General features: G+C 42.8%; 1 protein-coding gene across 2 annotated transcripts in view; it reads left to right on the forward strand.

The window, feature by feature from the left end:
- The window catches only part of HTRA1 (HtrA serine peptidase 1), a 31,059-nt gene extending 15,187 nt beyond the window's left edge, over positions 1-15,872 (forward strand). The window contains exons 4-9 of one of the 2 annotated variants that reach the window (XM_072931334.1): positions 8,838-9,032; positions 9,709-9,741; positions 10,919-11,033; positions 11,251-11,308; positions 12,687-12,782; positions 15,148-15,872. In XM_072931334.1, the coding sequence (XP_072787435.1) occupies positions 8,838-9,032; positions 9,709-9,741; positions 10,919-11,033; positions 11,251-11,308; positions 12,687-12,782; positions 15,148-15,316 (666 nt within the window). In that variant the 3' untranslated portion in view covers positions 15,317-15,872. Of the gene's footprint in view, positions 1-8,837; positions 9,033-9,708; positions 9,742-10,918; positions 11,034-11,250; positions 11,309-11,552; positions 11,702-12,686; positions 12,783-15,147 lie in introns of those variants that run through there. The other variant, XM_072931335.1, reaches the window with a different exon arrangement.
- The last annotated feature ends 9,212 nt before the right edge of the window (positions 15,873-25,084 follow it).

Genomic DNA, 25,084 nt, shown 5'->3' on the forward strand with positions numbered 1-25,084 from the left:
GGATTACATAGCACTTTTTTTATGTATCCTCAAAATAAAAAACAACGTCCCAGTTTGTACTGGTTTGTACACACTTTATCTGATATAACTCTTGTCTCAGAGAAGAAATGGGAGTGTTTTACTTGTGTTATTCTGTCTTGAGTGCCTATATTGAAGACACAAATGGCTTTTAGAGGATACATTTGTCCCTCGCTGATGTAGATACTAAAGTGGAAAATATCTTGGGGAGCATCTTGAACACAGAAATTAAAACCGGCTTGGAAGGATGTTCTTTCACTGCAAGTGGTTTTCTGAGCAGCTTCCCATCTATGACCTTCTTCCATATCAAATGTTCCTCTCTCAGCGTTATTGTGCCTCCTGCCACAGCAGAAAAGCTGTCAGGAGGTTCTGCACACGCAGCAAGAAGAATATTGTGTGGAAACGCTGTGCAATGGAGATGCAGTGAGCTGGATGGGCTGTTTGGGGTGCTGCTCATGTTGGCTCCCCTCCTTTGGTTTGTCATTTAATGACCTCCAAGTTGAACGGGCAGGAATGCTTCATTTGAAACTCATGACTCAAAAATGTGTAGATCTTGCAGTGTTGTTTTAGTTCAGAGCTATTCCCCAGCGAGGTCAGAAGTGTTTGTGCCAGAGTTCATGACTAAGCCAGGCGCCGAATGCACAGCTCTTGGATCACCGAGGTATGAAGTGCTCCTGCTGCTCCCTTGCCACCTTCATCATTTCAAACTTTTGCTTTCTTAAAAGCTTCTGAACAGGCAGAAAAACCGAACAGTACCGATAATGGGTTTGCCGTGTTGCTTTTTTTCTGTTTTATGGCGTCGCTTGTTTTCTCGTTTTTATCTTAAAATAAGAAAAAGGAGTAGGAAGCAAAAGGAAAGATCCCCAGCATGAGCACTGGCAGCATTAGGATGAGGCAGGGAGTGAAGGGCAGCTGGAAAAATGCTCTAAAATTGGAAGTACAACGTGGAGGGGAGAGCAGATGTGGGAGAGGGAGAGGACTTGGAAGCAGCAGGAAGCTGAACTTCAGAGCAGAGAGGTGGCAGAGGGAGAGGAGACCCTGAACTGATGTGATGGTCAGTTTGAGGACTCAGGGAAAGAGCAGGCATGGGTTTGAATGTTGTTTGATACCCTGAGGAAATGGCTCCTAGTTGCCCTGGGAAGCTGCTTGGGGGAAGGGAGAACCTGGAAGCAGCCTGGAAAAAAAGAGAATTCATCCAGATGGGCTTGTGTGGAAACCACTGTGCATCAGGGCTGGAATTGGTCTGACCTGCTCTTGGAAGCATCTTATCAGCTGCACAAACCAGTACCATGGGTGGTGTTCTCCTCCTGGCCTCTCCCATTGCAGCTCAGGATAATTTTGAGAAGACTGGGGGAAAATGTAATGGGATGGGAGGCCCAGATTCCCAGCCAGCTCTGGTAACATGGCACTGGGAAATCCCAGTCCGAGGCGAGGCCTGAGACACCCCTGTTCGCAGGACAGGTGCTGCTTTGCATTTGAGAATTAAAAACAATGTTTTATGTGTTCACAAAAAAAATAAGTTAAAATGGAAATGTGGTCAGCTGAGAAATTGATTCTCAGATTGAACTTTTATGGGGCGTTTTTATATACCCTTTCAAGTTCAGTGTTTAAGCTTTCCTTTTTGTACCGGAATGCCTTGCAGTCATTCAGATGCATAAATGACTTTTTAAAATCACAGGGGTAATAATTTGAATTTGAAATGTATTTGCTGGCTAAAGAAGTCAATGGGGTAGTACAAATGATCCTTTAAAAATCTGGATATGGAATGAAAACCACCCTGAAGAATTTTTCTGAAGTAAGAGGTGAAATTCTTAAATTAGAATAAATTGTTTGAAGGTGACATCAAAGATGCAGAAGGTTTTTTTTCTTTTTCATGTGTGGCATGTTAAGGCAGGATCTGAAGGGTGAAGAATGCTCTGTGGTTAGGAACAGAGCTGGGCTGTCAGCTGTTCAGATTTTGTAGCAGCCTGAATGCTGTTTTCCTCTAAGGTGTGAACATCTGGCCAAAGACATTAGTAAACGAATTTGGCTTTGCTGAGTGCAGTAGGAAATGAAAGAGGGTGGCAAAATCAGGGCAGCAGTGAGGATGAACCCTTTCCCTGATTAAATTCTTTTCCGTGGAAAAGCATCTTGCAGTCAATGAGGAACAGAAACCTTGGAGCACGTTGTTCCAGTCCTAAAATGTGCTTGTTTTTACAGTCTATAAAAGAGAGCACGGGTGTTTTCTCGTGGCTGTGGTGACACAGAGCAGTTTGCTGCAGTGTTGAAAGTGGGAAGTAAGATTGGAATCAATGTGGTAGCCATGAGTCCAATCTAAATATCCATCCAAATGCAAGGAGGAGACCACATCACTAGCAAGGAACAGTGTAGTTGCAGGCAATTTGGATATGAACATGCAAAATTTATAAGACTTCCTTAGAAAAAATTGGATTTTGGCAGCATAGGCAGGGACTGGTGAAATAAATAATCTGTACTGCGTGGCACGTGTGATCCTGCAGCGGGTGTGAAACCCATCAAAACAGTTGCACAACACTCCAAAGGGAGCAGATGCTTTTTTGCTGGCAGAGGAAAATGCTTTTTTGCATTGTGGGATTCATCTCAAGGCAAATAACTACCTTGTTAAATCAGAATGTGTGATACAGCTGCTGAAAAATAAACACCAGCAGGAGGGGAGGAAATTTCAGGGTGGTTTAATGGACAATGTCAGGGTTAACTGGGGGCAGAATTATAAAAGAACCCAACCCAAATGGAAACTGGAAGCCCAGAGTAATGGAAAGTGGAGGTGACTTTTGCCTGGGGACCCTTTTCAGCCCTGGAAATCGAGCTCTGTCCACAAAAATGATGTCTGTGGTTTGGCACTGAAGGGAGGAGCATGGTGAATGGCTTTATTTTGAGGGGTTTCTTCTTTCTATGTGCTTAAAAGCCAGCCATGAGACAGACACTGGCCCTGAAATCACACAGGGAACACATGCCAGGTCCTGAAGATTTTGTTCCTCAGTGTGGCCAGTTCCTGGTTCTTTACCCCAGACAGGATTTGGCATCTGCGTGGTGCAGCAGCAGTGGGGCTGTGATCCATCTCTAATTTGTGGTGACATTCAGCCCTGCAGCTGAAACCTCCAGCTTAAAATTTCTCCTGTATCTTATTAATAAACACTTTGTTTGACACTTTAAAATCAACAGGACCTTCTGCCCTCGTTCCCCTGGTGGTTTCCTGAAGCAAAGAGTGTCTATCTTTGTGGTCAGAGGGGATTTGATTTTCCCCTGTGTGTACAAACTGGAGGAGGCAGGAAAGCAAACTTCCCCTGTTTATGCATCAATATTTTAATGGCCACCTTTTGAAAAAACAAACTGCTTGGACACCAAATGTAAGTGGCTTTCCTAAAATGCTATTTCACTTTGAAATCTGGGTAATACATTGCTTCCTCTCTAGAGTCTGAGGAAGCCCACATATTGCTTCCAGAAATCTTCAGGACCCATAGAAATGCAATACCTGGTAAAAAACTTGGATCTTAACTCCAGTTTATTCATCAATTCAGGCAGAAGAGGTTTTCTGCCATCTTCAGCTTCCAGAAACCCTCACTGTGGGGACAATGTCCTGGTCCAGCTTCCCATGCAGTAGAATACTCACATCTCCAGAGTGGGTCTGCCAGCACCAGCATATTGTTAATTACTATTTTTATTTTATTTAATTGTAATTTCATTTGTATTTTATTTTTAAGGGAGAACAGCAATCTCTTGCCAGGCAATTGAAAACCTGGTGACATATCAAAACAACACTTCATCCTTTTCTTCTTTTTTTTTTCCTGCAAGTTTCCCATGCTCCATATTTAGATAAGGAGACTCGGTTTTGCTTTTCTAACTATGGATGAAATACTTTTGGAGGCTTGTAATGTGTTCAGCCTGGGATTTTTGTTTTCTTTGAATCACTGTCAAGCAGTTTCTAGATTGTAGATGATATTCTATATTTTTACATGCTCATGACTGGTGTTTTTGTTTTGCCATAACGTATTCTGAAAGTTGAATTAGTCAGAACAGAGATGCAATTCCCAGGACAGTTACATGTTTTGCCAGAGTTACACTTACAGCTGAATTAGTGTTCCACACCAGCATCTGTGCCTTTCCCACATAAAAATAAGAAGCATGAAGGAGATCTGTCGCTGGTTAACACAAATTGGACTCAGGACTTTTGTCTCCTCTTCATCCGTTTATTGAACTGCAAAGTGCTTCCTGTGAATTCCTGACTTTCCATCCACAAACGAAGGGGATTACAGAACAGAGGAGGGATTTATTTGCTTTCTGTGCCAGCAGAGAGACCCATTCACTTATTTCATGTCTGAAAAAGTTCAAACCAAAACACCTCCTGCTTATGGCTGCCTGTCTCTTGGTTTCCATTTCTCTGTGGCTGTGCCTGGCTGGTGGTTTTGTGCCTCCTCCTCTCAGTTTTGGAGCTAGATTTGTCCAGATTTCACTTATTATTGTCCAGATTTCAGTTATTTTATCTGACTCAAGTTGTGCTGTTAAAGGACACCAGGTGAACATCTGTGCTGGCCCTGCTGGGGCTGCACCTTGAATCCTGAGGTCTGTTTTGGGTCCTTCACTGCAAAAAGGACATGGAGGGGCTGGAGTGTGTCCAGGGAAGGGAATGGAGCTGGGGAAAGGGCTGGAGCCCCAGGAGGGGCTGAGGGAGCTGGGAAGGGGATGGAGAACTCCTGAGGGAGCTGGGAAGGGGATGGAGAACTCCTGAGGGAGCTGGGAAGGGGCTGGGGAACTCCTGAGGGGGCTGGGAATGGGCTGAGCCTGGAGAAAAGGGGGATCAGGGGGGACCTTGTGGCTCTGCACAGCTCCTGCAGGAGGGGACAGCCGGGGGGTCGGGCTCTGCTCCAGGAACAGGGACAGGAGGAGAGGGAACGGCCTCAGGCTGGGCCAGGGGAGCTCAGGGTGGATATTTGGGAACAATTTCCTCATAGAAGGGCAGTATTGGAATCTCCATCCCTGGAGGGATTTAAAAGCCATGTGGATGCAGCACTTGGGGACATGGGTTAGTGTTTGGTCTCAATAATTCTACAGCTCTTTTCCACCCTAAATGATTCCATATTTCTCCGAGTCCTTCTGGCTGATGATGCTGATCTCTTCCTCTCCTCTCGTGCCACAGTAGCTGTGTCCTATTGTTGGATGGAACCATTTCTTGTGGTGGTGTGCAGCTCTCCATGTCGTGGGAGTGGTGTTTATCCAGGGTTTGAGTCAAATCCATATATAAAAATGTCTGAAGCCCTTTGGGATGTGAAGTGCTTAAAATATTAACCCTAATTAATGGCTCCTTCTCTGGCTGGGTGTAAACAGTGAGTCATGTGCCACTTAGGGGTTTGCATGTTTAGTCCTATTTCTGTGTGCTTGCAGAATGCCTGCCTGCAGATTTGTTTTATTGAGTAAACATGGATCCAGCAGAGCCCCAAGGCTTCATCAAAGGAAAAGTTAGAAAAGACAGGGGTAGAAAAGATATTATGTGTTGCCCAAGGCCGTGCAGTGAGTCACTGGGAGAGCTGGGTTTGGGTGTTCCTGGCTCCCTGCTGGTTGTGCTGCAAGGCATGGTCCTTTGCCTGGCACTTTTAATTAACTGCTGGGGCAAATCTTTAGTTAAAGCAGGAGAATCACGAGTTGGAGTGATGCTTATGTCATCCTGATGGCCATCAGACATTATGTAAAGATTGAAGAATGCACATTTATGAAGTATAGCTATTAAGAGCCCTGAACTCACACTCAGTTTACCAGGATTCCTTCACTTCCTCGGGATGAGCTTGCCAGTGGCAGGGGTGAGGTCACAGAGGGTGTTCTGACATGATCTTGCTTACAACACTGCCAGAAGGATGTTTTTCCCACTCCATCACGGGGTTTTGTACTGGTTTTGTACTGGGTTTTTTTGTACCTGGTTTCAAAACCACGTGTACAATGTAAATGAGTTTGTTTTGGTTTTTTTATGACAGAAAATTTAATATTGAGCGTGGCAATGTTTAAGCTATTTCAGAGAGAACCTCTCAAATTCAAAGCCATTCATCATAAAAAATTCTTCATGGCATTGTTTTGTAGGGGCACTACTATATTTACATGCAGTGCTGGTCAGTGTGTCAGTTCTTACCCCCACCAGGAAATCACAAGGAATAGAGGACACGTTTTCCAAAGCTGTGTTTCATAATATGTGCAGGACAAGGAGGTTTTTGCAATGGATTTTTGTTTCTAGCAAGGGAAAGGTTAGCCAGACTTTCCAGAAGACTTGTTGAATCACAGCAGTGACCTGCAGCCAATCCATACAGCATCAGGGTTTGAACTGAAGCCTGGCTAGTATAGGCACAGCCCTGAAAACTCAGCACAATCACAATTGTATTAGTCACAGATCGTTCCTGTACTTTCTCTCTGCTGCCAAATGCAATTTTGGCTTTGTGACTGTTGTTACAACTCTGGAACTTTGTATAAATATTTTAACTTTGTGCATGACCAGCCTTTTTTTTTTTTTTTTCTGTTAATAAAACATAAAAAGTATTCTTTTTATGTTTTCTTTTGCTTGTCTCTGTTTCATTTGCTGATAAATGTCCTCTTTCTCTACAAAGTATTTGTTTTTGGTGCACTGGGATATAAGCATGAGCCATTTTTTTTGTCTTTTGTGTGGGGTTTTTGTTGTTTGTTTTTTTTAAAGAAGGAAAAGCAGTGCCAAAAGAAGATGCTGGTTTTGACCAATGACATCTTGCAAAGACGTGCTACGTAAGCTCAATAGCATCTGGTGAGAGGAAGGGCCAGGGTGCTCCCTGTGTCCAAACATGACCCATATGGGGCTGTTTGTGCTGCACACAGCTGATCCCAGCTCCTGATTCCCCTTCCCATGTCCCTTGGAGCCAGGGCTGTGCTGGGATCAGGGACTGCCCTGGGATGCTGCTGCTGCTTCTCTGCAGCGCTGCAGAAGTGATGGGGAAACTGGGCAGAGCTGCTGGATCCTTCCCAGAGCTCAGCCACAGCCGTGGCTGGGTTTATCTGTGGCTGTGGCACTGATAAGGGCTGAATTTTATCACTATTTTTAATTAGTGGGGCATTGCTGGTTGTGATAACTTTCCTCTGAATGCAGATAGACATGGAAGTGCTTTCTCCTTTCTGTGCTGCCTATTCTGTTGCTCTTCCAGCTCACTCTGTTGAACAAGCTGTTGGTTTAATTATTTTCTTGCTGTCTGGAGACTGAAAGATAAGTTTTCATAAAGCATCTTACCCTGTGGGAGCTGGCAATGAATTTTATTGAAACAATCTGCTCATCTGAGTAAAACTTCCCTGGTGGGATTGCAACAAAGCTGGATAAAGGATACACAAGGCCAATCTTGTAAAACATTAAAACCATAACTTCTGTATTTGCAGCAGCATGTAGTGACAAATGATGGCATTGTTTTTTGCTTTCTACTTTGCAGGCATTGTCTGTCTCTTAGGATATTTGAAATAATCTGTGGGTGAAAAATACAAAGTGATGGGAATTTGGGTTAGTTTATAATACTGAATTTTTGTCCCTATGGATGACTTATTGAGTCAGGCTTTCAAACTGCTGGTAACAAAACCCCTTAAGAGCCAGCAATGAGCTTCCAAATTAAACATGCAATATTTTTCCTTTTTGCCAAAACTCGAAGTAGGTCAAGCTTGGAGGAAAGCTAGGTTCAAGTTAGCTTTGCCAAGCAAAAGATAAATGCTTCCAGAATTCTGTTTTGATTTTTGGGTTCAGTAACCTAATCCTCCAAATCCTTAAGTCTAAACCTGCATTTATACGTGTCCAGGTTCATTGATGCTAATAGAAATAGTCTAGTGACATGGTTAAATTACCTGGGGAGGGTCAGGATCATTTAGACTACAGATAAAACAAAAATATTTAAAAACATGTCACATAACTGTAAGTGTAGAGATTGACTTTTAAAAGTGTGAAGGAAGAGAGAAATGGTGCTCAGTGTGTATTGTACAGGCAGGTGATGAACCAAAAAAAAGTATTTATTTGAAGTATGATCTGTTTCAGAACACCCTGGATTCATTGGCAAGAGTGTGTGGATCCAACCTTCCCTCCCCTTTTTTATTTTTAATTGCTGTAGAATGCAGTGTGTGCTGAATTTTAAGAATGTTTTAGTGGGAATGTCTTCAACTATGTGATATTTAATATGTTTAGAGATAAGATCTTGAAAGGAAAGTATAATGGTATCCTCTACTGTCATAACAGAAAAATCACATCAGGTCCTTAAATCCTAACATCTTCAGAGGAAGACATCACTGTATGTAGGAGGCAATATAATTATTTAGAAGAGATGCTTCATTTGAAGAAACTAAGATGAATCATTAGCTGGTGTCTTGTGAGAATATAAAATGCTTTTAAATGTACACACAACTCTTGGTCTGTTGCTTTCATGATTCTTTAGTGTTCACTCTCAAAAAATATCATATTTTTACTTCAACAGCTGTTGGCTAATTATTTCAAGAAGTGTTGGAAGTGGCTCATTTCTAGTATTATCAGATGTTTGCTTTGTACAGCAGAGCATAAATATTCCTTTGGTCTTTTAATTGTTCTTGATTTAATGGGTACCTGTTGTGGAAAAAGTTCTCCAGTGTAAAGAGCCCACACTGGTGCTTCTGTACCAACCCACACACAAAATACTCAAAGAAAACAGAACAAACAAAATCCCTGAGGGATAAAAGCCTCTCTCCTTTCCTCTACCCTGTGAATGTGTTCATCCTTCCATAACATTTGTTCTTCCAGCAGAGCAGTGTCTTTAACATTTGAATTTTCTTTTTTTTTTCTTTTTTTATTTCAGGGTAAATTGCCAGTTCTTCTGCTTGGCCAGTCTGCAGACCTGAGGCCAGGGGAGTTTGTGGTGGCCATTGGAAGTCCCTTTTCCCTGCAGAACACAGTGACCACGGGCATCGTCAGCACCACGCAGCGCGGGGGGAAGGAGCTGGGGCTCCGCAACTCCGACATGGACTACATCCAGACTGATGCCATCATCAATGTACGTCCCCTCCACTGCTGCCTTCAGCCTTTCCCTTCCTCCAGCAGAAATTCCTCCTGAGATGCCGTTCTGAGGAGCAGGGAGTACTTCTCTCCCTCTCCCTGCAATCTGCACATCTGCACCACAGCAGCACTCGGGTGTTACTGAGAAACCCCCCGAGGAGCCACGCCAGGCACAATATCTGCCTTCACTTCAAAATCCTTGCAGATTGCAAGGGAGGAGGCAATATTCTCTGGCAAACAAATATCTTTTCGAATTCCATCTTGTTTTCTGAAAAAGAAGCCAGGCTTCATTAAAGGATTCAAGCTTGTTTCTGCAATAAGGCAAAACAATAGTTTTTGTACTTCAGATCTTGGCCTTGTAAGAAATCTTCACTAACAGCTCCCAGAGCTGTCCCAAAATCTTCTCAGATTCTAGTGTGGCACTAAGAAAACAAAAGGAAAACCTTTGCTTTCTTAACTTACTCTGGCAGTAAGTATTTGCAAAGCTCAGCTAAAATGGGTGATGTTAAAGTGTAGTTTATGGGTTTGGCAGTTTAAGACTGGTCTATTGCATTTATTTAATAGATAATGGAAACAGTACTACAGAAATATTTAAAAAATTTATTTTATATTTTGCTTGCAACAAATTAAGAGGTAAATACTAAAACATGTTCTTAACTTATGTTTATTTTCAGTATGGGAACTCTGGAGGACCCCTAGTAAATCTGGTAAGAGTTTCTCTGAGTTTATTTAGATGTCGAGCTTATTGCTTTTTAATTTAAAAAAATTACAAGCAGCAATATACCCCACCCAGACCAACAAAAAAGCAAACTCTCCCCATCAGATGTGTGATTTGCAACTTTCAATATCTGGCTGACTACACAAAATTCACATGGTTCTTACTAATCAGTTGTCTGTGTTTATGTTGGCTAAAGGCTACATTTGGATTTCAATATTTAGGATGTTTATGATTTGCATAATTTCAAACAAGTGTAATGTTTTTTTTGCTCAATCCTTGCAAAAAGGGAAAGACACATTTTGGACTGAGGTGTTTGCCCTTACTGTTTACCCTGCAGCTGGCAATTATTTTCTTTTGCACACAGAAACTCAGCTAAATATTTCTAAAATGTATCTACCCTTTCATTTTGAATCACACCAAAGAAATCCACATATTTTCAGGATATTAGGGTTTATTTGCCAATATTGTAGAATGAACTGAAGCAGGTTGCAAAACTGTGTGAGAGCTCTCAGGTCTCCTGAGGGTACATGGGGTTGAGTCCTCAGGAGGCATGGCACGGACTGAAACTAAGAACTACTCAGAGTTTCTGCCTTGGAGGAGATTTGGCAAATTTTTTTTTCCACTCAATTCACAGCACACATTCAGTCACACTTGATCTTCACTTAAAAACACCTGTAGTTAGACAGTCTTTGTCTGGGATGAACCAGAGAATGAAACTGCTGAGGTTTCAAAAGAGATGACATCAGAGATGTTTCATCCAAAGCTCTTGGAGGTATATTGCCAGGAAAACTTTTGATTTTTGGCAAACTGTATTTTTCTTTATGTAATAGTGGCTCGGGAGCAGTCGGTGCCATGCTTTATGTGGTGCTTGCTGAAATAAACACAGAATAGCTGCAGAATGTGTTGCTCATCTGCTGCAAGCATGAGAATTGCCCAGTTTTGATCTCTTCTGCAGCAAGATGAATAATCACATTGATTTTCCAAAACTCCTAAGTAATGTTTTATCAATAGACTCAAAAAATTACACTTAAAGCGTAGAAAATAGAAGACCAGCTACAAAATGTGAATTTGTCTTTGTGACTGCTTGGAAGAAATGATCCATTTCTCTTTGAAGTACTCCATATTTGCTAATTATGTTTTTTTTGGTTTTTTTTGTTTTTCTCCAGGATGGTGAAGTCATTGGAATTAACACATTGAAAGTTACAGCAGGCATCTCATTTGCTATCCCATCTGATAAAATAAAGAAGTTCCTTACGGAATCCCATGACAGACAAGCTAAAGGTACTCCACTTGGGAAGGGGAAATCCAGAAAATAACTTGGTGTAGTGGTGGCATCACTGCCCATGGCAGGGGGTTGGAAATAAGTGACCTTAAAGGTCCCTTCCAACCCAAACCATCCTGTGATTCTGTGAAAACAGTGACAAACCATAAAGCCAACAGCCTGTGAGGCTCTTTAGGTCAGGGGCAACTGCTCACAACCCATTTTTCCTTTCTGTAGGGAAAGCTGTAACCAAAAAGAAATACATTGGCATACGAATGATGTCACTAACCCCCAGGTAAGTAAGCAAGGTGGCTCCTCACCTTTCCCCAGCGTGGTCTCTGCATGCATTTGGATCCGGCTGGTGACGTGCAGCAGCGGCGGGAGGTTGGAGCCAGCACGGCGTGTCTCTGTGCGTGCTGGTGGCACATCCAGCCAGGCCTGGCCACCTTCTCCTCTGCGCCTGCCGCCCGGTGGAGCTCTCCTCTAGGCTCTCCTGTGAGCTAGCTCTTAAACAACTCCTGGCTTTTTCTTCTCCTTAGTGCTTCAGAAGAGAATAGCTAGTGACTGTGGCTCTGTCCTGGCGTTACGTCCATGTTGTTGTACGTTTTCATGGCTTACGTCAGCTACGTGCGCACTCCCGTTCCTATAAAGTTGTTTTCATTAAACAATTCGCTTAATGTCAAATGAAGCTTTTGTGTGGACTTGCTTATTCATGCTCAGACTATAAGAGACTCGTGAGCAGGTAATGCCATGTCCTGTGAAAATAGCCAGGAGCTTTCCCTCGAGCAGGATGCACGGGTGGAACAAAGCATTGAAACATAAGGGGTTGGAGTTTTTTAGGTGCTCAGGATTGCAAAAGGTGATTCTGTCCCTCTAATCTGCTCTGAGGAGAACCCACCTGGAATTCTGCATCCAGCCCTGGGGTCCCCAGCACAAGAAGCTCTTGGAGCCAGTCCAGAGGAGGCCCCACAGATGATCAGAGGGATTGAGCGCCTCTCCCATGAGGAAAGGCTGAGAGAATTGGGGTTGTTCACCCTGGAGTAGAGACCTAATTGTGGGCTTGACCTAATTGTAACCTTCCAGTACCTGAAGGGAGCCTGAAAGAAAGATGGAGAGGGACTATTTACAAAGGGCCTGGAGTGACAGGATGAGGGGGAATGGCTTCAAACTGACAGAGAGTGGGTTTAGATGAGATATTAGGAAAAAAAATCTTCCCTGTGAGGGTGAGGGTGCCCAGAGAAGCTGTGGCTGCCCCTGGATCCCTGGAAGTGCCCAAGGCCAGGTTGGGTTGGGCTTGGAGCACCCTGGGATAGTGGAAGGTATCCCTACCCATGGCAGGAGTGGGGACTGGATGGGTTTTAAGGTCCCTTCTAGCCCAAACAATTTGACTCCATTATCTGGTAGTTCTAAAGCTTTGAAATGTTTTAATTCTGATTGTCTGTATCTGTTGAAATGATTGCCTTTACCAGAAATAGAAATTAAAAAGCTGTATGCATGCAAAAATATGTAGTAATTTCTGAAATATGCATCTAAGGGTTAAAATTAATGCTGAAGTGACATAACAATGTGTGTGAACACCTCAACTCGTGTTAAGTGACTTCAGTAAAATGTGGGGGGGGTTTCTTCCTGTCTTGACAAGATTTTTTTTTTTTTGCCATTTCTTCATTTTTCAGCAAAGCTAGAGAGCTGAAGGATCGCCATAAAGACTTCCCTGATGTTGTCTCTGGGGCCTATGTCATTGAAGTCATTCCAGAAACACCAGCTGAAGCGTAGGTTGAAGTACTTTTTTCTCAAAACCACTGCCACTGACTTAAGGGGGTAACGATGGAGACTGTTCCCTGCTTAACTGGCTTTCTTCATCATGCTGAATTAACAAGGCTGCGACCATCTGATTGCTATTAGGCTGTCTGCTGGAAATGGGTTTGTGGTTTCAGCCTGGTCCCTGATGGGCAATATTGTAATTGTGTCAGGGTAGTGCAGGGAAGCCCTGTCAGCTTTCCAGGCCCAAAGGGAAGGGATTCAGGGGGAATGAAAACTCCTTTTTCGTGTTTTTTCAGCTTCCAAGGCATCTGTTGTACCAGTGCCAGTGCTGAATAAAGACTTTTGCTCCTGCACAATCTCCATGGCCCTGCTGGTCACTGCAGGAGAGCAACTGAGAAGCTTTTGAGTCCACTTTGGAAGAAATGTCCACCTCAGTGTTGGCCAAACCCACCAGCTCCCCTGGCACACCCTGGGGCTGAAATCCTCTCTTGGCAGCAGACACACTTCCATGTGAGAGCTTTGTCAGCAGTCACATTACTGGAAGGGCTTTTGAGTTTGGACAACTGATTTTTTTTTTTTCCTTTTTGTTTTTTTTGTTCCTATTACTCAGTATTTGCTCAGAAACTGGCCCTGCTGGTTGGTGCCATGTCTGGCTGAAGCCTGGCAGCTGGGCTGTGGCACTGGCACTGGTCTGGCTGTCTTTTGCTGGAGACACTTTCCTCTCAGGGTTTGCTTGGTAGGAAACTGCTCAGTAATCCAGGGCAGGAAATGGGAAACCTTATTCATTTTCTGAAACTAGGGATCATTTAAGAGAGGAGTAAATCTTTGTGGCACCAAAGGCATGTAGGCAGAAAGCTGCTTGGGGCAGGCATGCATTGCCTTTTAGGAAGACTGCAAGGATGGTTGGATGGTGTCTTTTGGGGCAGTTTGGGTGTAAAATAAACAGTGATAGCTGCCCAGTGTGCTCTCTGCACTACTGCTGCCAGTGCTCATCAGGCAGAGCTCTGGGGAGTGTCTGTAGTGTGAAGGAATGTGCAGGAATGATTTGGCTGCTTCAATGTGGGACTGGAATTGCTGCCTTGGTGTTCAGGTTCAGTCTGAAGGTGCAGAACAGTCATTTTAGGGGTGTGGGTGATAGCAGAGAGTGGGAGAGTGACTTTAGAGAGGGAGACAAATGTGAGGCAATGTAACCTTCTAATGTGAAGGGAGATCCAAATCAAGGTGCTCCATCCAAAGGCTGGCCTGGCAGTAAAAATGCAGCCCATGTTGGCTCTGTGTCCCCACTCCCAGTCCCCTGGCCCAGAGGTTTCCTCCTTTCTGCTGATCTGTCCAGCACCTGTTGTGTAAAAATGCAGGAGCAGAGCTGCAGTGACCTGTCCTGGCTGTGAATCACAGCCTGGCTGCATGAAAAACCATGCAATGACTTCCTCCACCAACATGTTTTGGGCAATGCCTTCTGTAGGCAACCAGATTTGTTGTAAAATTTGGCCAAGGGCATCCTGCTTGCAGGAGACACTCGTGTCAGGCGCCTTCTGTGGGTGGAAGAGGCTGAGGAGTGGTCTGTGGTTTTGTGAAGGATTATGCTTGTGAAGGGTTGAATCATGTCTGATCTGTCTTGGTTAATTTTTCCATAACTTGGAGCCAGATCGTTGTGCAAGACTGGGCAAGATGTTGTGGTCTGTGGCATCCCTCACCAGCCATTTCTTGGTGCTGGCAGCAGCTCCAGCCAGCCTGGGGAGAGACACAGCCCTGGTTCTGCCCTGTCTTGCTTTGAGTCAGGAAGGTTCAGGTTTTGAGGTCAGAAAAATGGATTTTGTCTGCTATAAGCAGCAGAGGAAAGACATATTTGATTTTTGGTGACCAAACTAGACAGCTACATGTGTTGCTCTGCTCAGGTTTAAAACATGAAGGGTGGGTGAAGTGGATGTCAGTAAGCTCTGTATGGAGAACAGGGGCTGAAATCCCTCGTTAGCACAAAGTGCCACTCAGGTTGCTTCTCTGTGTATTCAGGAACAAAAGCTTGGGAGATCTCCCCTCTGAAATAAATCTGCTTTGTTGTAATTATTTTAGAAGACAGATATCAACACCTAGGATCTTTATTGCAGAATTAACTGCTATTTGCAACAGCGAATTCCTTTGAAGGCAGTGAAATATGGGATGAATCAAACTCGTACATCCATCAGATCCTGAGGTTTCTGCACTTTATTGTAATCTTCACTGCTTCATAAATTCTGATTTCTTTTCTCATGCCTGCCATGTCTGCACAGCTGCTGATGGGTGGGAAATAGAAATAACCCAGCAATCTTTTTTCTTTCCCCCTCGCTAAAAATAAAACTGCAATCATAATAACACATTGCTGCTTTGTGTTTTCAGTGGTGGCCTGAAGGACAACGATGTGATTATCAGCATCAATGGACAGTCGATAAGCTCAGCCAGTGATGTCAGTGACATTATTAAAAAGGACAGTACGTTGCACATGGTTGTGCGCAGGGGCAACGAAGATGTTATGTTAACAATAGTTCCCGAAGAAATCGACCCCTAACCAGAAACATGAGCTGGATTTCATGTTTTCTTTTAACAGCAATGGACTGCTTGTATTCTCTCTGTGCTGGTACAGGAAAACGTTAGACTTCTGACCAACATTCTGCTTGTTCAGTGGAGTAGTATTGGCCAACAGAGTAACTTCTACTAGGTTTAAGGTGCAAAATCAATGTAATTTCACATACTCCAGATGATAATTTTTTTCCTTCTGTATTATGTATGCAATGTATTCTTTACTGGCTTTTACATCCCCCGCTTAACGAATCGACGTTTGCTTCCCTGTGTTGAGATTTCCTGTCATTTCCTCTAAGACTTAAACAAAACAAAACCCACGCACACAATGTGTGTTGTGGCATTCAGGTATTTATAGGTTAGCTGTGTTTTAACTGGAAATGCCATTGTCAAGGAGTAGTCCGCCTAAAAGACAGCACAATTGGGAAATAAAATTTGATCCATAAACACAAAAAGAATCCCAACCCAAATAACCTCCCAAGGATCCCGTGCAGGACTTTAATACTATGATATTTTCCTAGTGTTATTAAAAGAATTCAACAGTACTTCTTGTGAGTGACTCATTTTGCTTCCCCTTATGGAGTTTGCATGGTACATCTGCCTGGAGGATGTCCTGGTGGTCTTTTAATCATCATTTAATCAGATGACTTATTTTTCAGTGCCTTGTGTTTGTGCTTTTGTGCATCTGTTCTCCTCAGCAAGGCTGGGCTCAATTTGTCATATTTCCTATGTCTTCCAGATGTTAATGCATTTTCCTTACTGTTTTAATTACAACTCCATCAATGCCTGGAATCTGTTTGCCCACTGTAGAAATTGCCACATGGTGGACCACAGATCTCATATCATTCTGGTTCAGTATTAGGATGTCTGCAACCATTTAGATCTGGCCTTAAACTCTTTAAAACTGGCCTGGTTTATCCAAATCTGGAGTGCTGGTGTGTGTATGGACCTGGTTTTGACTCTGGGATATTGGGCATTCCTCTAACAGGTATTAATCTTTATACATATGTTTATTGATGCCCTTGGAGCTTGGGGGTGATGAGTGGGCTTGTCTTGCTGTGAAGGAGAACAATCAACTATGCCTAATTACAAGGTAATTACTCATTGGGTGAACAATAGGCTAAGCAGCCTTTTCTTTCCTCTGTTGCAACATGTATTTCAGAGAATAAATCCAAGGGCTGTAGACAAGTTCTGGTGACTGTCATTCCTAAACATGCTCTTCTTTTAGGAAAAGAATGTTTTAGTAAACCTCTGCAGCTGGGTAGCTGGCAGTTTGTGAGTTTTAAAGAAAAGGCTGTATTCCACCCAAATGCAGCAATAAATCCTCGAGAGCTGGACTCCTGACAGTGCTCCTTCTCCTCCCTGCTCTGTTTCAGTTCTGTTTCAGTTTCAGTGCACCTTTCAGTGCAGAATTGACTCCTGACAGGATGGAACAGCTCATTTCCAACTTGTGCCTTGGCTGTGGAAAATCACACGTGTGAAAATCTGCCAAAGCACTGCAGTGCCAAGCACTGCCAGTCTGCAATCCTTTCTAGCTCAAGAAATGCAAAGAATGATCTTGCAGAAGTGTTTTGTAGCATCTTTGCACTGCAAGTTAATTTTGCTGATGTTGATTAATGTTCTACTTTGCTGTTGATGCTTTGCAGTCTGTTTGTGCCCTGTGTAGCACAGAGTGGTAACACACAGCTCTCAGCAAAAATGAGTTTAAAAATCACCTGCCTTGTCTAGTGCTCCACCTAACCCAACTAGCAAAAGTTAAACTAAATCCCCAAAGCCAGGAAATTGTGTTTAAAACCAAAGTTATTTTTAATCTGCCTTTTTATTTCAAAACCAGTGCTTGCACAATTTGCAGAGCTGATTGATTCTTTTTGTTGCTGTTGCTTGTTGTTGTGGTCTCTTAATATGCAAACTCATTAATTTTCTTTGTGTGGGCATTAGGAAAGAAGCAAATGAAATTCTGTACATGGTTTTCCTGAGTCACTGGGATTAGTGAAATATTTGACCAGAATTCTAGCATTGAACTCCATCCAGTGGGATGTGAGATGGTCTCATATTGCAGCCATTCACTTTGAAAGTGGTTTTCTGATTTATCTTTTCTTAATTTATAATTAATTTCTGTGCAGTGGATATTGGTAACCACATGAATATCATATGGATCAACATTTAGAATTTTCTTGGATCCAACCATGCAGCTACCCAGATGGTTTCTTACAATCAAAGTATTCTCCAAATGATTTTTGAATATTTGAAGTAAGATTACTGATAAGTAGAGGTGTGGAAGCAAAGTTTTTCTTTAAATACAATTAATTACCCTGTATTTTTGATGTATGGGGTTATAGATGGGAATGGTTTCTATACTTTGTTGCTTCAGCAGACAGTTCTTTCCAAAATGCACTTGGAAACACTTTGTACAGAATAATTTTGGCACAGTTTGTTTAAATATCTGTTTCCTGGAAGTTTTATGAAGTGTTGGATGCTATACCAGGGAAATTGGACATTCTGGCTTGATTTTCAGTATTTTGGAGCATCTGAATGGAAACTGGAGTGGCTGTGTGTGATGCTGAGTAGATGGCTACGTGTGCTACACTTGGAGTTTCGAAATGCAAGTTCACTTATTCCATAAGGGAAAGGTCCTGAGCTGTAAAAAAAATGGTCATGACTAACAATTGTCTGGTTTCTGTGGCTTAGATGCCAAGAAGTAAAATCCTGTCATTTCATTGCCAGAGGACTTCTTTTTTTTCTTTTCTTTCCCCCCTCCTTACCTAGAACTATTTTGTATTGGTGTTAAGGTAGCTGAGGGTATTTTTAAAGCCACATCTTCCCAAACTATGGTGAGAGGGACGTTAGTAAGGCATGATTAGATTATGGAGAGGTTCTTATTGTATGTCAGAAAAGTACTGCAGAACTAACTGTACTGATTATATATTAAACTAAAAACTACAGCTGCAAATACCCAGCAGGTAAACAGAAGTGATGAAGGCAGAAGTCACCAGTCCAGAGCAGTGAATGATGAGTGCAGTGAGAATTCAGCTCTGTGGTCACTGTGGGTCCTTTTCAGGCTCCCTCAACCCCCCAAGCCCATCTCTTGTGCAAGATGCTGGCAGGGAAGTCAGAGCTGGACACTGGCCCCAGGATTTAAGCCAGTTCAGCCTCTTTGTACCGTTCCTCTGTAAATATGCATTAATTTGATCAGTTAAGGATTGTTTATTGCATAAAACTACTGCTAAAAGCAGTGCATATGTAAATTGACTAATTGGGCAGAGAAAGTAAAGAAAGAAACATCAATTTAACCTATCTACATCTGCTGGGAAGTTTTCCTCCAATTTTCAGGGTTTTGTTTAGTAGTCATGGTACTGCAGCATCTGTCCCCATAAACTTTCTGAGGAAGTGGGTCATAATTAGCAACTGATTAGAAGGAAAATGAGTCAGAGCTAAAGCACACAAGTCAAATTTACTTAAAGTGGTAAAGAATTCAATTTAGGAGCTTGAAGGAGAAGAAAACAAAATATTTTTTTCTGTTCATTCCTTTTCTGTTCCGTGTTTATGCAGAGACCACAGTGATTTTCAGAAAGTTTGCCATGTGGATATTTGAGGGAGATGGACTGTGCTAACAGCAGTGCAATGTAATCTTCCTTTCCCCTCTGAAATGGAGGTAACGGTGAAGACCAGCCCTCCATAAAGGAAAATACATTTGTGGGGTGTTATTGATTGAGAAAGCTGTGATTCAGGCTGTGTCCATGGAGGATTTGCTGTGTCTGCCTGGGCAACCCTTCCCAAAGTCTCTGAAAGCTGAGAGAGGAGCAGCAGCCCTTGGGCCTGACCCCACAGCTGCAGTCCTCCAGGAAAAAAAGGTATTTTACATAGATCAGAGAATAGCTTGGGTTGGAAGGGACTTTAAATTCCATCTAGTCCACGGGCTGGGACACCTTCCACTACCCCAGGGTGCTCCAAGCCCTATCCAGCCTGGCCTTGGACACTGCCAGGGATGGGAGAGCCACAATTTCTGTTCACAACCTGTTTGTGAGAACCTGTGGACAGGTAAGTCCACGAGAGGGCGAATTGAAACGAAAAACTCATCCCCAGCCTCTGTGGCAGCTGAGTTTGGAGGTGTCACTGTGGTTTGGGGCACTGTCTGCTGGCGCTGTGTGGGGCTGTGCTGAGGGGTGACCTCCTGCAGGGGGAAAAGAAGATGTCCATGGAAGTCTGAACTTAGTGTCTGCCCAGAAAGAAGTGCTGAAAGCTGTTCTCATAAAAATTTATTCCAATCTTCCAAGGAGCTGGGCAGTTCTGGCAAGGAAAAAGTAGATTTTGTCTGCGTCTCATCTCCAGTAAGTTCATGTGTCTGGCAAGGAAGGAGAGTCGACTGTCTGGTTTGGAAAACGAGAATGTTTCAGCACGCTGTGACTGTTTGAAAATTCTTTGCACTTGTAAGAAAAAGAAATCAGCCCACCGACCTGCAAATCAACCAGGAACAGGCAAATATAACAGAAAAGGAGCTCTAGCTGCCATTCTCTGGTGCAAAACAAACCAACTGTAATTAACAGAGGAATAAATGTACATTTCCTCACATCTCAATCAGCATTTGACTTGGAGGTCAGGATACAGAAAGGAAACCTTCCTTTTGAAGAGAAATTGGCAAACGAATGCTTCATTTCACCAGTGTGGTTAGTGGGAGATCAGTATTTTATTCATATAACAGTAAAGGGTTTACAACCATGAAAATGTTACATTTACATAAACTGCTATGTAAAGGATAATAGACTGAAGCTGTGACACTCATCTTGGTTTTGTTTAGCAGTCTAATAATTTTGCTTTTATTTATCCTCAGCTGAAGGGTTTTAATATTTGTTTGTTGAATGAAAAAGCACTTCCCCAGAGAAGGCAGGGCTGTGCAAAAGGAAAAGCTGCACTGGGATCAGTTCCAGCCTGTGCAGTGAGTTCCTGCGAGCACTGAGGGACACTGCAAACCTCCCCAGTCCTGCAAAGGGCTGCCTTTATTGCCTCAAGAACACACCAGTGGTTTTCTTCCTTTCCAGTTAAAAGCCAAAGTGCTCAGCACTGTCTCTGCCCAGGAGGAAAAGAAACAAAAGCAAATCCCGACCCACAGATGTTCACAGTGTCATTTGTTTGGTACCCAAATGCTGGATGCTGCAGCTCCATTCTTGGCACAATGCCTCTGAAGACAGAGGACAATTGTACAATCAATTGTACATTTATTTTCTTTCAGGTTACATTTTCTATCTTTGTCCTCATCACTGGACACATCTTTTCAGTTGGTCCAGATCCTTTTTTAGGTGCCCAGTCCGGCCACAGGGCATCACTTGCAGCATATGGAGAGAGTAAAGGTACTCAGGAGGTCCAGCACCGCATTTATCTGTAACTAGCATGGATTATATTCATTTTATAGCTCTGGTTTCAGTCTGAGAGGGTTTGAAATTGTAGCCTGAAGATTGAATAAGACCTCATGTGCTTTGTCATCTTCATCACTGAAGTGCTTCAGACTTGCTTAAACAGAAATGGTAGAAGGTTTATTCCTAAAATTGAAAGGGTTATTTCATCTTCCCCAGTCCAGATGTCATCATATCCAGGTGTTACCACAGGCAAAACTTTACATAAATTTAATATAACTTTCATGTGACTATAACATACTATTAACCACCTATGTTAATGTAATTGTAAATCCTGCTATTTAGAATCAGCCATTATCCATTACATTCAAATATGATAATTGCCTGTACAAAAGAATTGCCTTGAGCCAAAATGACATACAAAAATTACATTACATTAACAATGTTGTTATTACTAAAACCTGAAACTTGTACTCATTACAGGACAAAAATTTTACAGCAACCTACCAAACATTTGCATTTAACACAATTATTGATATTTTGAACAAAAATGCAATCTTTCAGATGAGGTTAGCTTCTGGATTTCGGGATGCCCACAGTAAAACCTGATCTATGGCAATTCATTTCCTTAAGTCTGTTTTCTTTGCCTGCATTTCTCCTGGTCCCAGGGATTCAGAAGGGTTAATAGGGGATTTCTAAGGTGAGTCCATGCCCAAGAGAAGTGTATTTAGGTTCTCCTATGGAAGTGGGCACTGCTCAGAAGGCCAACAAGATGGACAGTCTTGTGTTTATTATTACAGGAATTTTTCCTTTTTCTGTTGTTTGAGCCATTCTGTGGGAGATCCTGAATGGGAATGTGGAAAAGGTGCCCTGTTGTTTCAGGTGTCATTGAAAGAGTTGTTGAACAGGATGCTGAACAGATGGCTGGTGCACTGAGCAAGGTGGCAGGGCTGGCTGTTGATAAGAAATGTGGTTTTCTGAGAGGATTTTGCCTCCAAGTTTTGCCTGGCACTTCATTATTGTGATGAGCTGCCCGTATGTATTTTATAAAGTGGAGGTTGTAATTCTTGCAATCTGTTTGGGATCTGCTTTAGGGCATTTTCTGTTTCTGGATCAAATCCTTGCCAAACCTCACCACAGCAGGGAAATTGTGCTTCCAGGAGAGCCTGCTTCAGCAAAGAAATAGAATTGTTTTAGTGACAACAATGGCCACAGAAAATTATTCCCAGACACTGGGCAGTGGCTCTGTAGAACAAGGAATGGGAAATGGCACAGAAACCCAAGGCAGAGAAAAGAGCCTTGATGTGATCCCAAAGCTCCTGTGGAAGGGCAGTGCAGGAGGGAAAAGCTGGATACAGGATACAGCCCTAAATGTCTGAATTTCTGCCATTCGGTGCTGGAAGTCAGTTTTGCCTTCAAATGCAACTGCAGAATGTCAAATACAACAACAGAGTCCTGTGTCTGCACTGGTCCAACAGCTGCTCCCCTCATGAAAGATTTTTGTGCTTTCTTTTTTTGTCTTTTAAAAGACTTTATGGATACAGTCTCTCCCCTTTTAAACACAAATGGCCTTGGCTTTGATGTTTTTTAGGCTGGCTGTGGTCTTATCTATTTTGTCAGGGTGGCAGAAGGGTTTGATGCAATTACAGGCCATATTGGGAATAGGAGGCAGCACTGCAAGGTTTATAACCAGCAGTGATCAGCCCAGATGGATTAATGAAACCATTGTCCTAAATTCAAAACCAGGTGGGATAGATTGTTTAGGAAGTTGGCCAAACTGTATAGGCAAAAGTATGTGTTAATAATAAATAGCACTGTTTCTTTATGCAGTGGGTGAGAAACTACGTGGAAAGATTGTCAATATTTGTTTGATAGCATTTATTTAATGACAAAAGAAAATGTTTTAGCATTTTGGGGGCAAAGGAACTTGTGGCAGATTGTAAGCATAAACACCAACTTTGGGTCTGGAGCTTTAGTTATAAGTAAATGTAAATTTTTGAGCTGTGATATCTGCCAAGTGCTTCTGGTAATCCTTAAGTTAATGGTAAAGTTTTTACTCTTCAGTGAAATTTCACAGGATTGTGGTTTAATTGATCATTCCACTAGTTATTTTCCCTTCTTGGTTCAGCAAACAATAAAATCTTTCAGACCCACCCTCCTCCTGCAAATCACAGAAGTGCATTTTTCAATTTCTACTGTTTGTTGGGTAACAGATCTAATTTGTTCAACAAACATAAAGCAAGATCCAGGGGAGATCTGAGATGGATAGAAGCTGAACTGCCCCTCCCTTATCTCTTGCTGGCATCAGTTACAAACCTTGGAGGTATTTACATTTAATTATTAGACTGGGACATTTAGCAACTGTCAAGGTTTGAAATGGTGGCAGATATCAGTGAATTCCAGGTGAAGGTACTTAAGAGAGGAAAGCAGAAGATATTTTCTCTCTGAGCACCGGTAGTTCCCATCTTAAAATGCCTTTAGAGTTATTCTGTTCAGCAAAAAAAAAGTCCCAGAGGAAATCCATCAATCTCATCCCAGAAAACCAATCTAAACACTTGATTACCAGGTGGTCAGGGTGGGGCAGGTCTCTGCTTTTAATTCTGTGGTGCCAGACATGGAGAATTGCAGGGTAAGGAACAGCTTTCTGCAATTTTAAAGGTTGTTTGAAAGTGTGGAAACCTCAGTCCTTGTCCCTACTCTAGGTCTCGTTATTGTCTCTGCTGCAGTAGCTGTTTATGTAGATTTTGGGTGTTAGGAGATCCTAATGACAAGGATATTATCAAAAATTATATTTTTCATTTATTTTTCCATTGCCGTTGACCCTTTATCAGTCTTCACAGCTGCTGGTCTGAGTGTGTTGGTTTAAGGAGTGGTGACTTTATGTTCATACAAAGGAATATGCTGTGCTCTGACATGATGTGTAAAATATTGGGGTGTCTGCTACCAGAGAGCAAACAGGGATCAAAGTGTTCCTGTTCTGCACGATGTTCCCTCACTGTAAAATCAAAGATTTCTCTTATCTCATACTTATATTTGGTGAACAAATTTTGTTGCCTTCAAAGAGATTGGTGTTTATTAATTGGGGTGGGTTGGAGCCAGTGGAGGTCTGGGAGAGGGAGGAGTGCTGGAAGCAGATGAGGTGCGACCAAGAGCAGCACAAAATGAGACAAGGCACAAGTGTCCTTTCATCTGCCTAGTGCTTTTCCCAAATAATCACAAGTCCTCTCATTTCCTCAACAGTTCAATATCTCTTCCAAACATGGGAGAGCAACTCAAAAATAGCAAAGTGGGTTACCTAATAAATGTTTCAGCTGCAATATTTCACTGACTCAAAGGAGCTGTCTCAGGCTCTTCAAGCTTTAAATAATAGATTGGTTCAATTTTCTATGACTACTTGAAGCATCTTGTTATGACAGGTCCAGAACATAAGTTTTATGCACTTTAGTATTTTGGTCAAATGAAATTCTTTGCTGAATTCAGCCTGAATTTGTGCTGAGCCTTTTTTCTCCTTATTTTTAAACTCTGCTCCTGGCTGGAGAATTGTTACTGCTCTGGAATGTCATAGATCCTAAGTATCACAAGAATAAAATTATTTCCTTACACAGCTCTTGGCTCTCATGGAGATCAGGCCCTACCTACTTACTTGGATGCTCTCACCCATAACTCACCAGGCATGAGTTGTTTGGACAAACCCCCTCTGCCCTCCTGTGAGCTGCTGGTGTGGATCCAAATTCATTTCCTCCTGGGGCTGAGGGAGACAGGAGGGGAGCAGAGGAGTGTGCTGGGAAAGGAGCAGCAAGGAGAGAGGGGGTACAAGAGGAATGAAGAAAGGAGACCCCACAGCCACGTGGGGGGAACTCAGTGTCTGTGTTTGTCTGCAGTGGTGGCTTCTCTGTGGGTACCTTGCAAGCAAGATCTTTAATTGGTTCTGTTCCAGCTGTGCACGGGCTCTCAGACATCCGTGGTGAACACAGGCACAGCTGGATAAGAAGGAGAACAGCAGGAGAACTGAAGGAATCTCTAGAGGGTCAGTGGGAGGGTTGTAGGGCTGAGCCAAGCAGCTGCAGATAACAGGGACAGAGCAGTGCCAGCAAGCCTTCTACGGGAAAAATCAATTTCAGCCTTGTTCCTCTCCTTTCCAGATGCACCACTGTACTTAAGGAACAATTTTGTAACTTAGTGGCCAGTGAGAAATGGAACCAAGTGCAGGAGAGGGATGGAGGGGCCTATCAGGAGGGAGCTGGTGTTCCCACGGCCAGGCACCAAGGCTGTGTCCAGTGCCAGATTAAATCATTTAATCTTCCCCATCCCAAGCAAACATAGCTCAATCATAAATCTTGATTTCCTGATGCAATGAAACCATTCCTGCCTTACAATTTGCTTTGGTGTCACTTGTGCAAACAAAGCTT

This window comes from Taeniopygia guttata, chromosome 6, assembly GCF_048771995.1.
Source record: "Taeniopygia guttata chromosome 6, bTaeGut7.mat, whole genome shotgun sequence".
Taxonomy (NCBI): Eukaryota; Metazoa; Chordata; class Aves; order Passeriformes; family Estrildidae; genus Taeniopygia; species Taeniopygia guttata.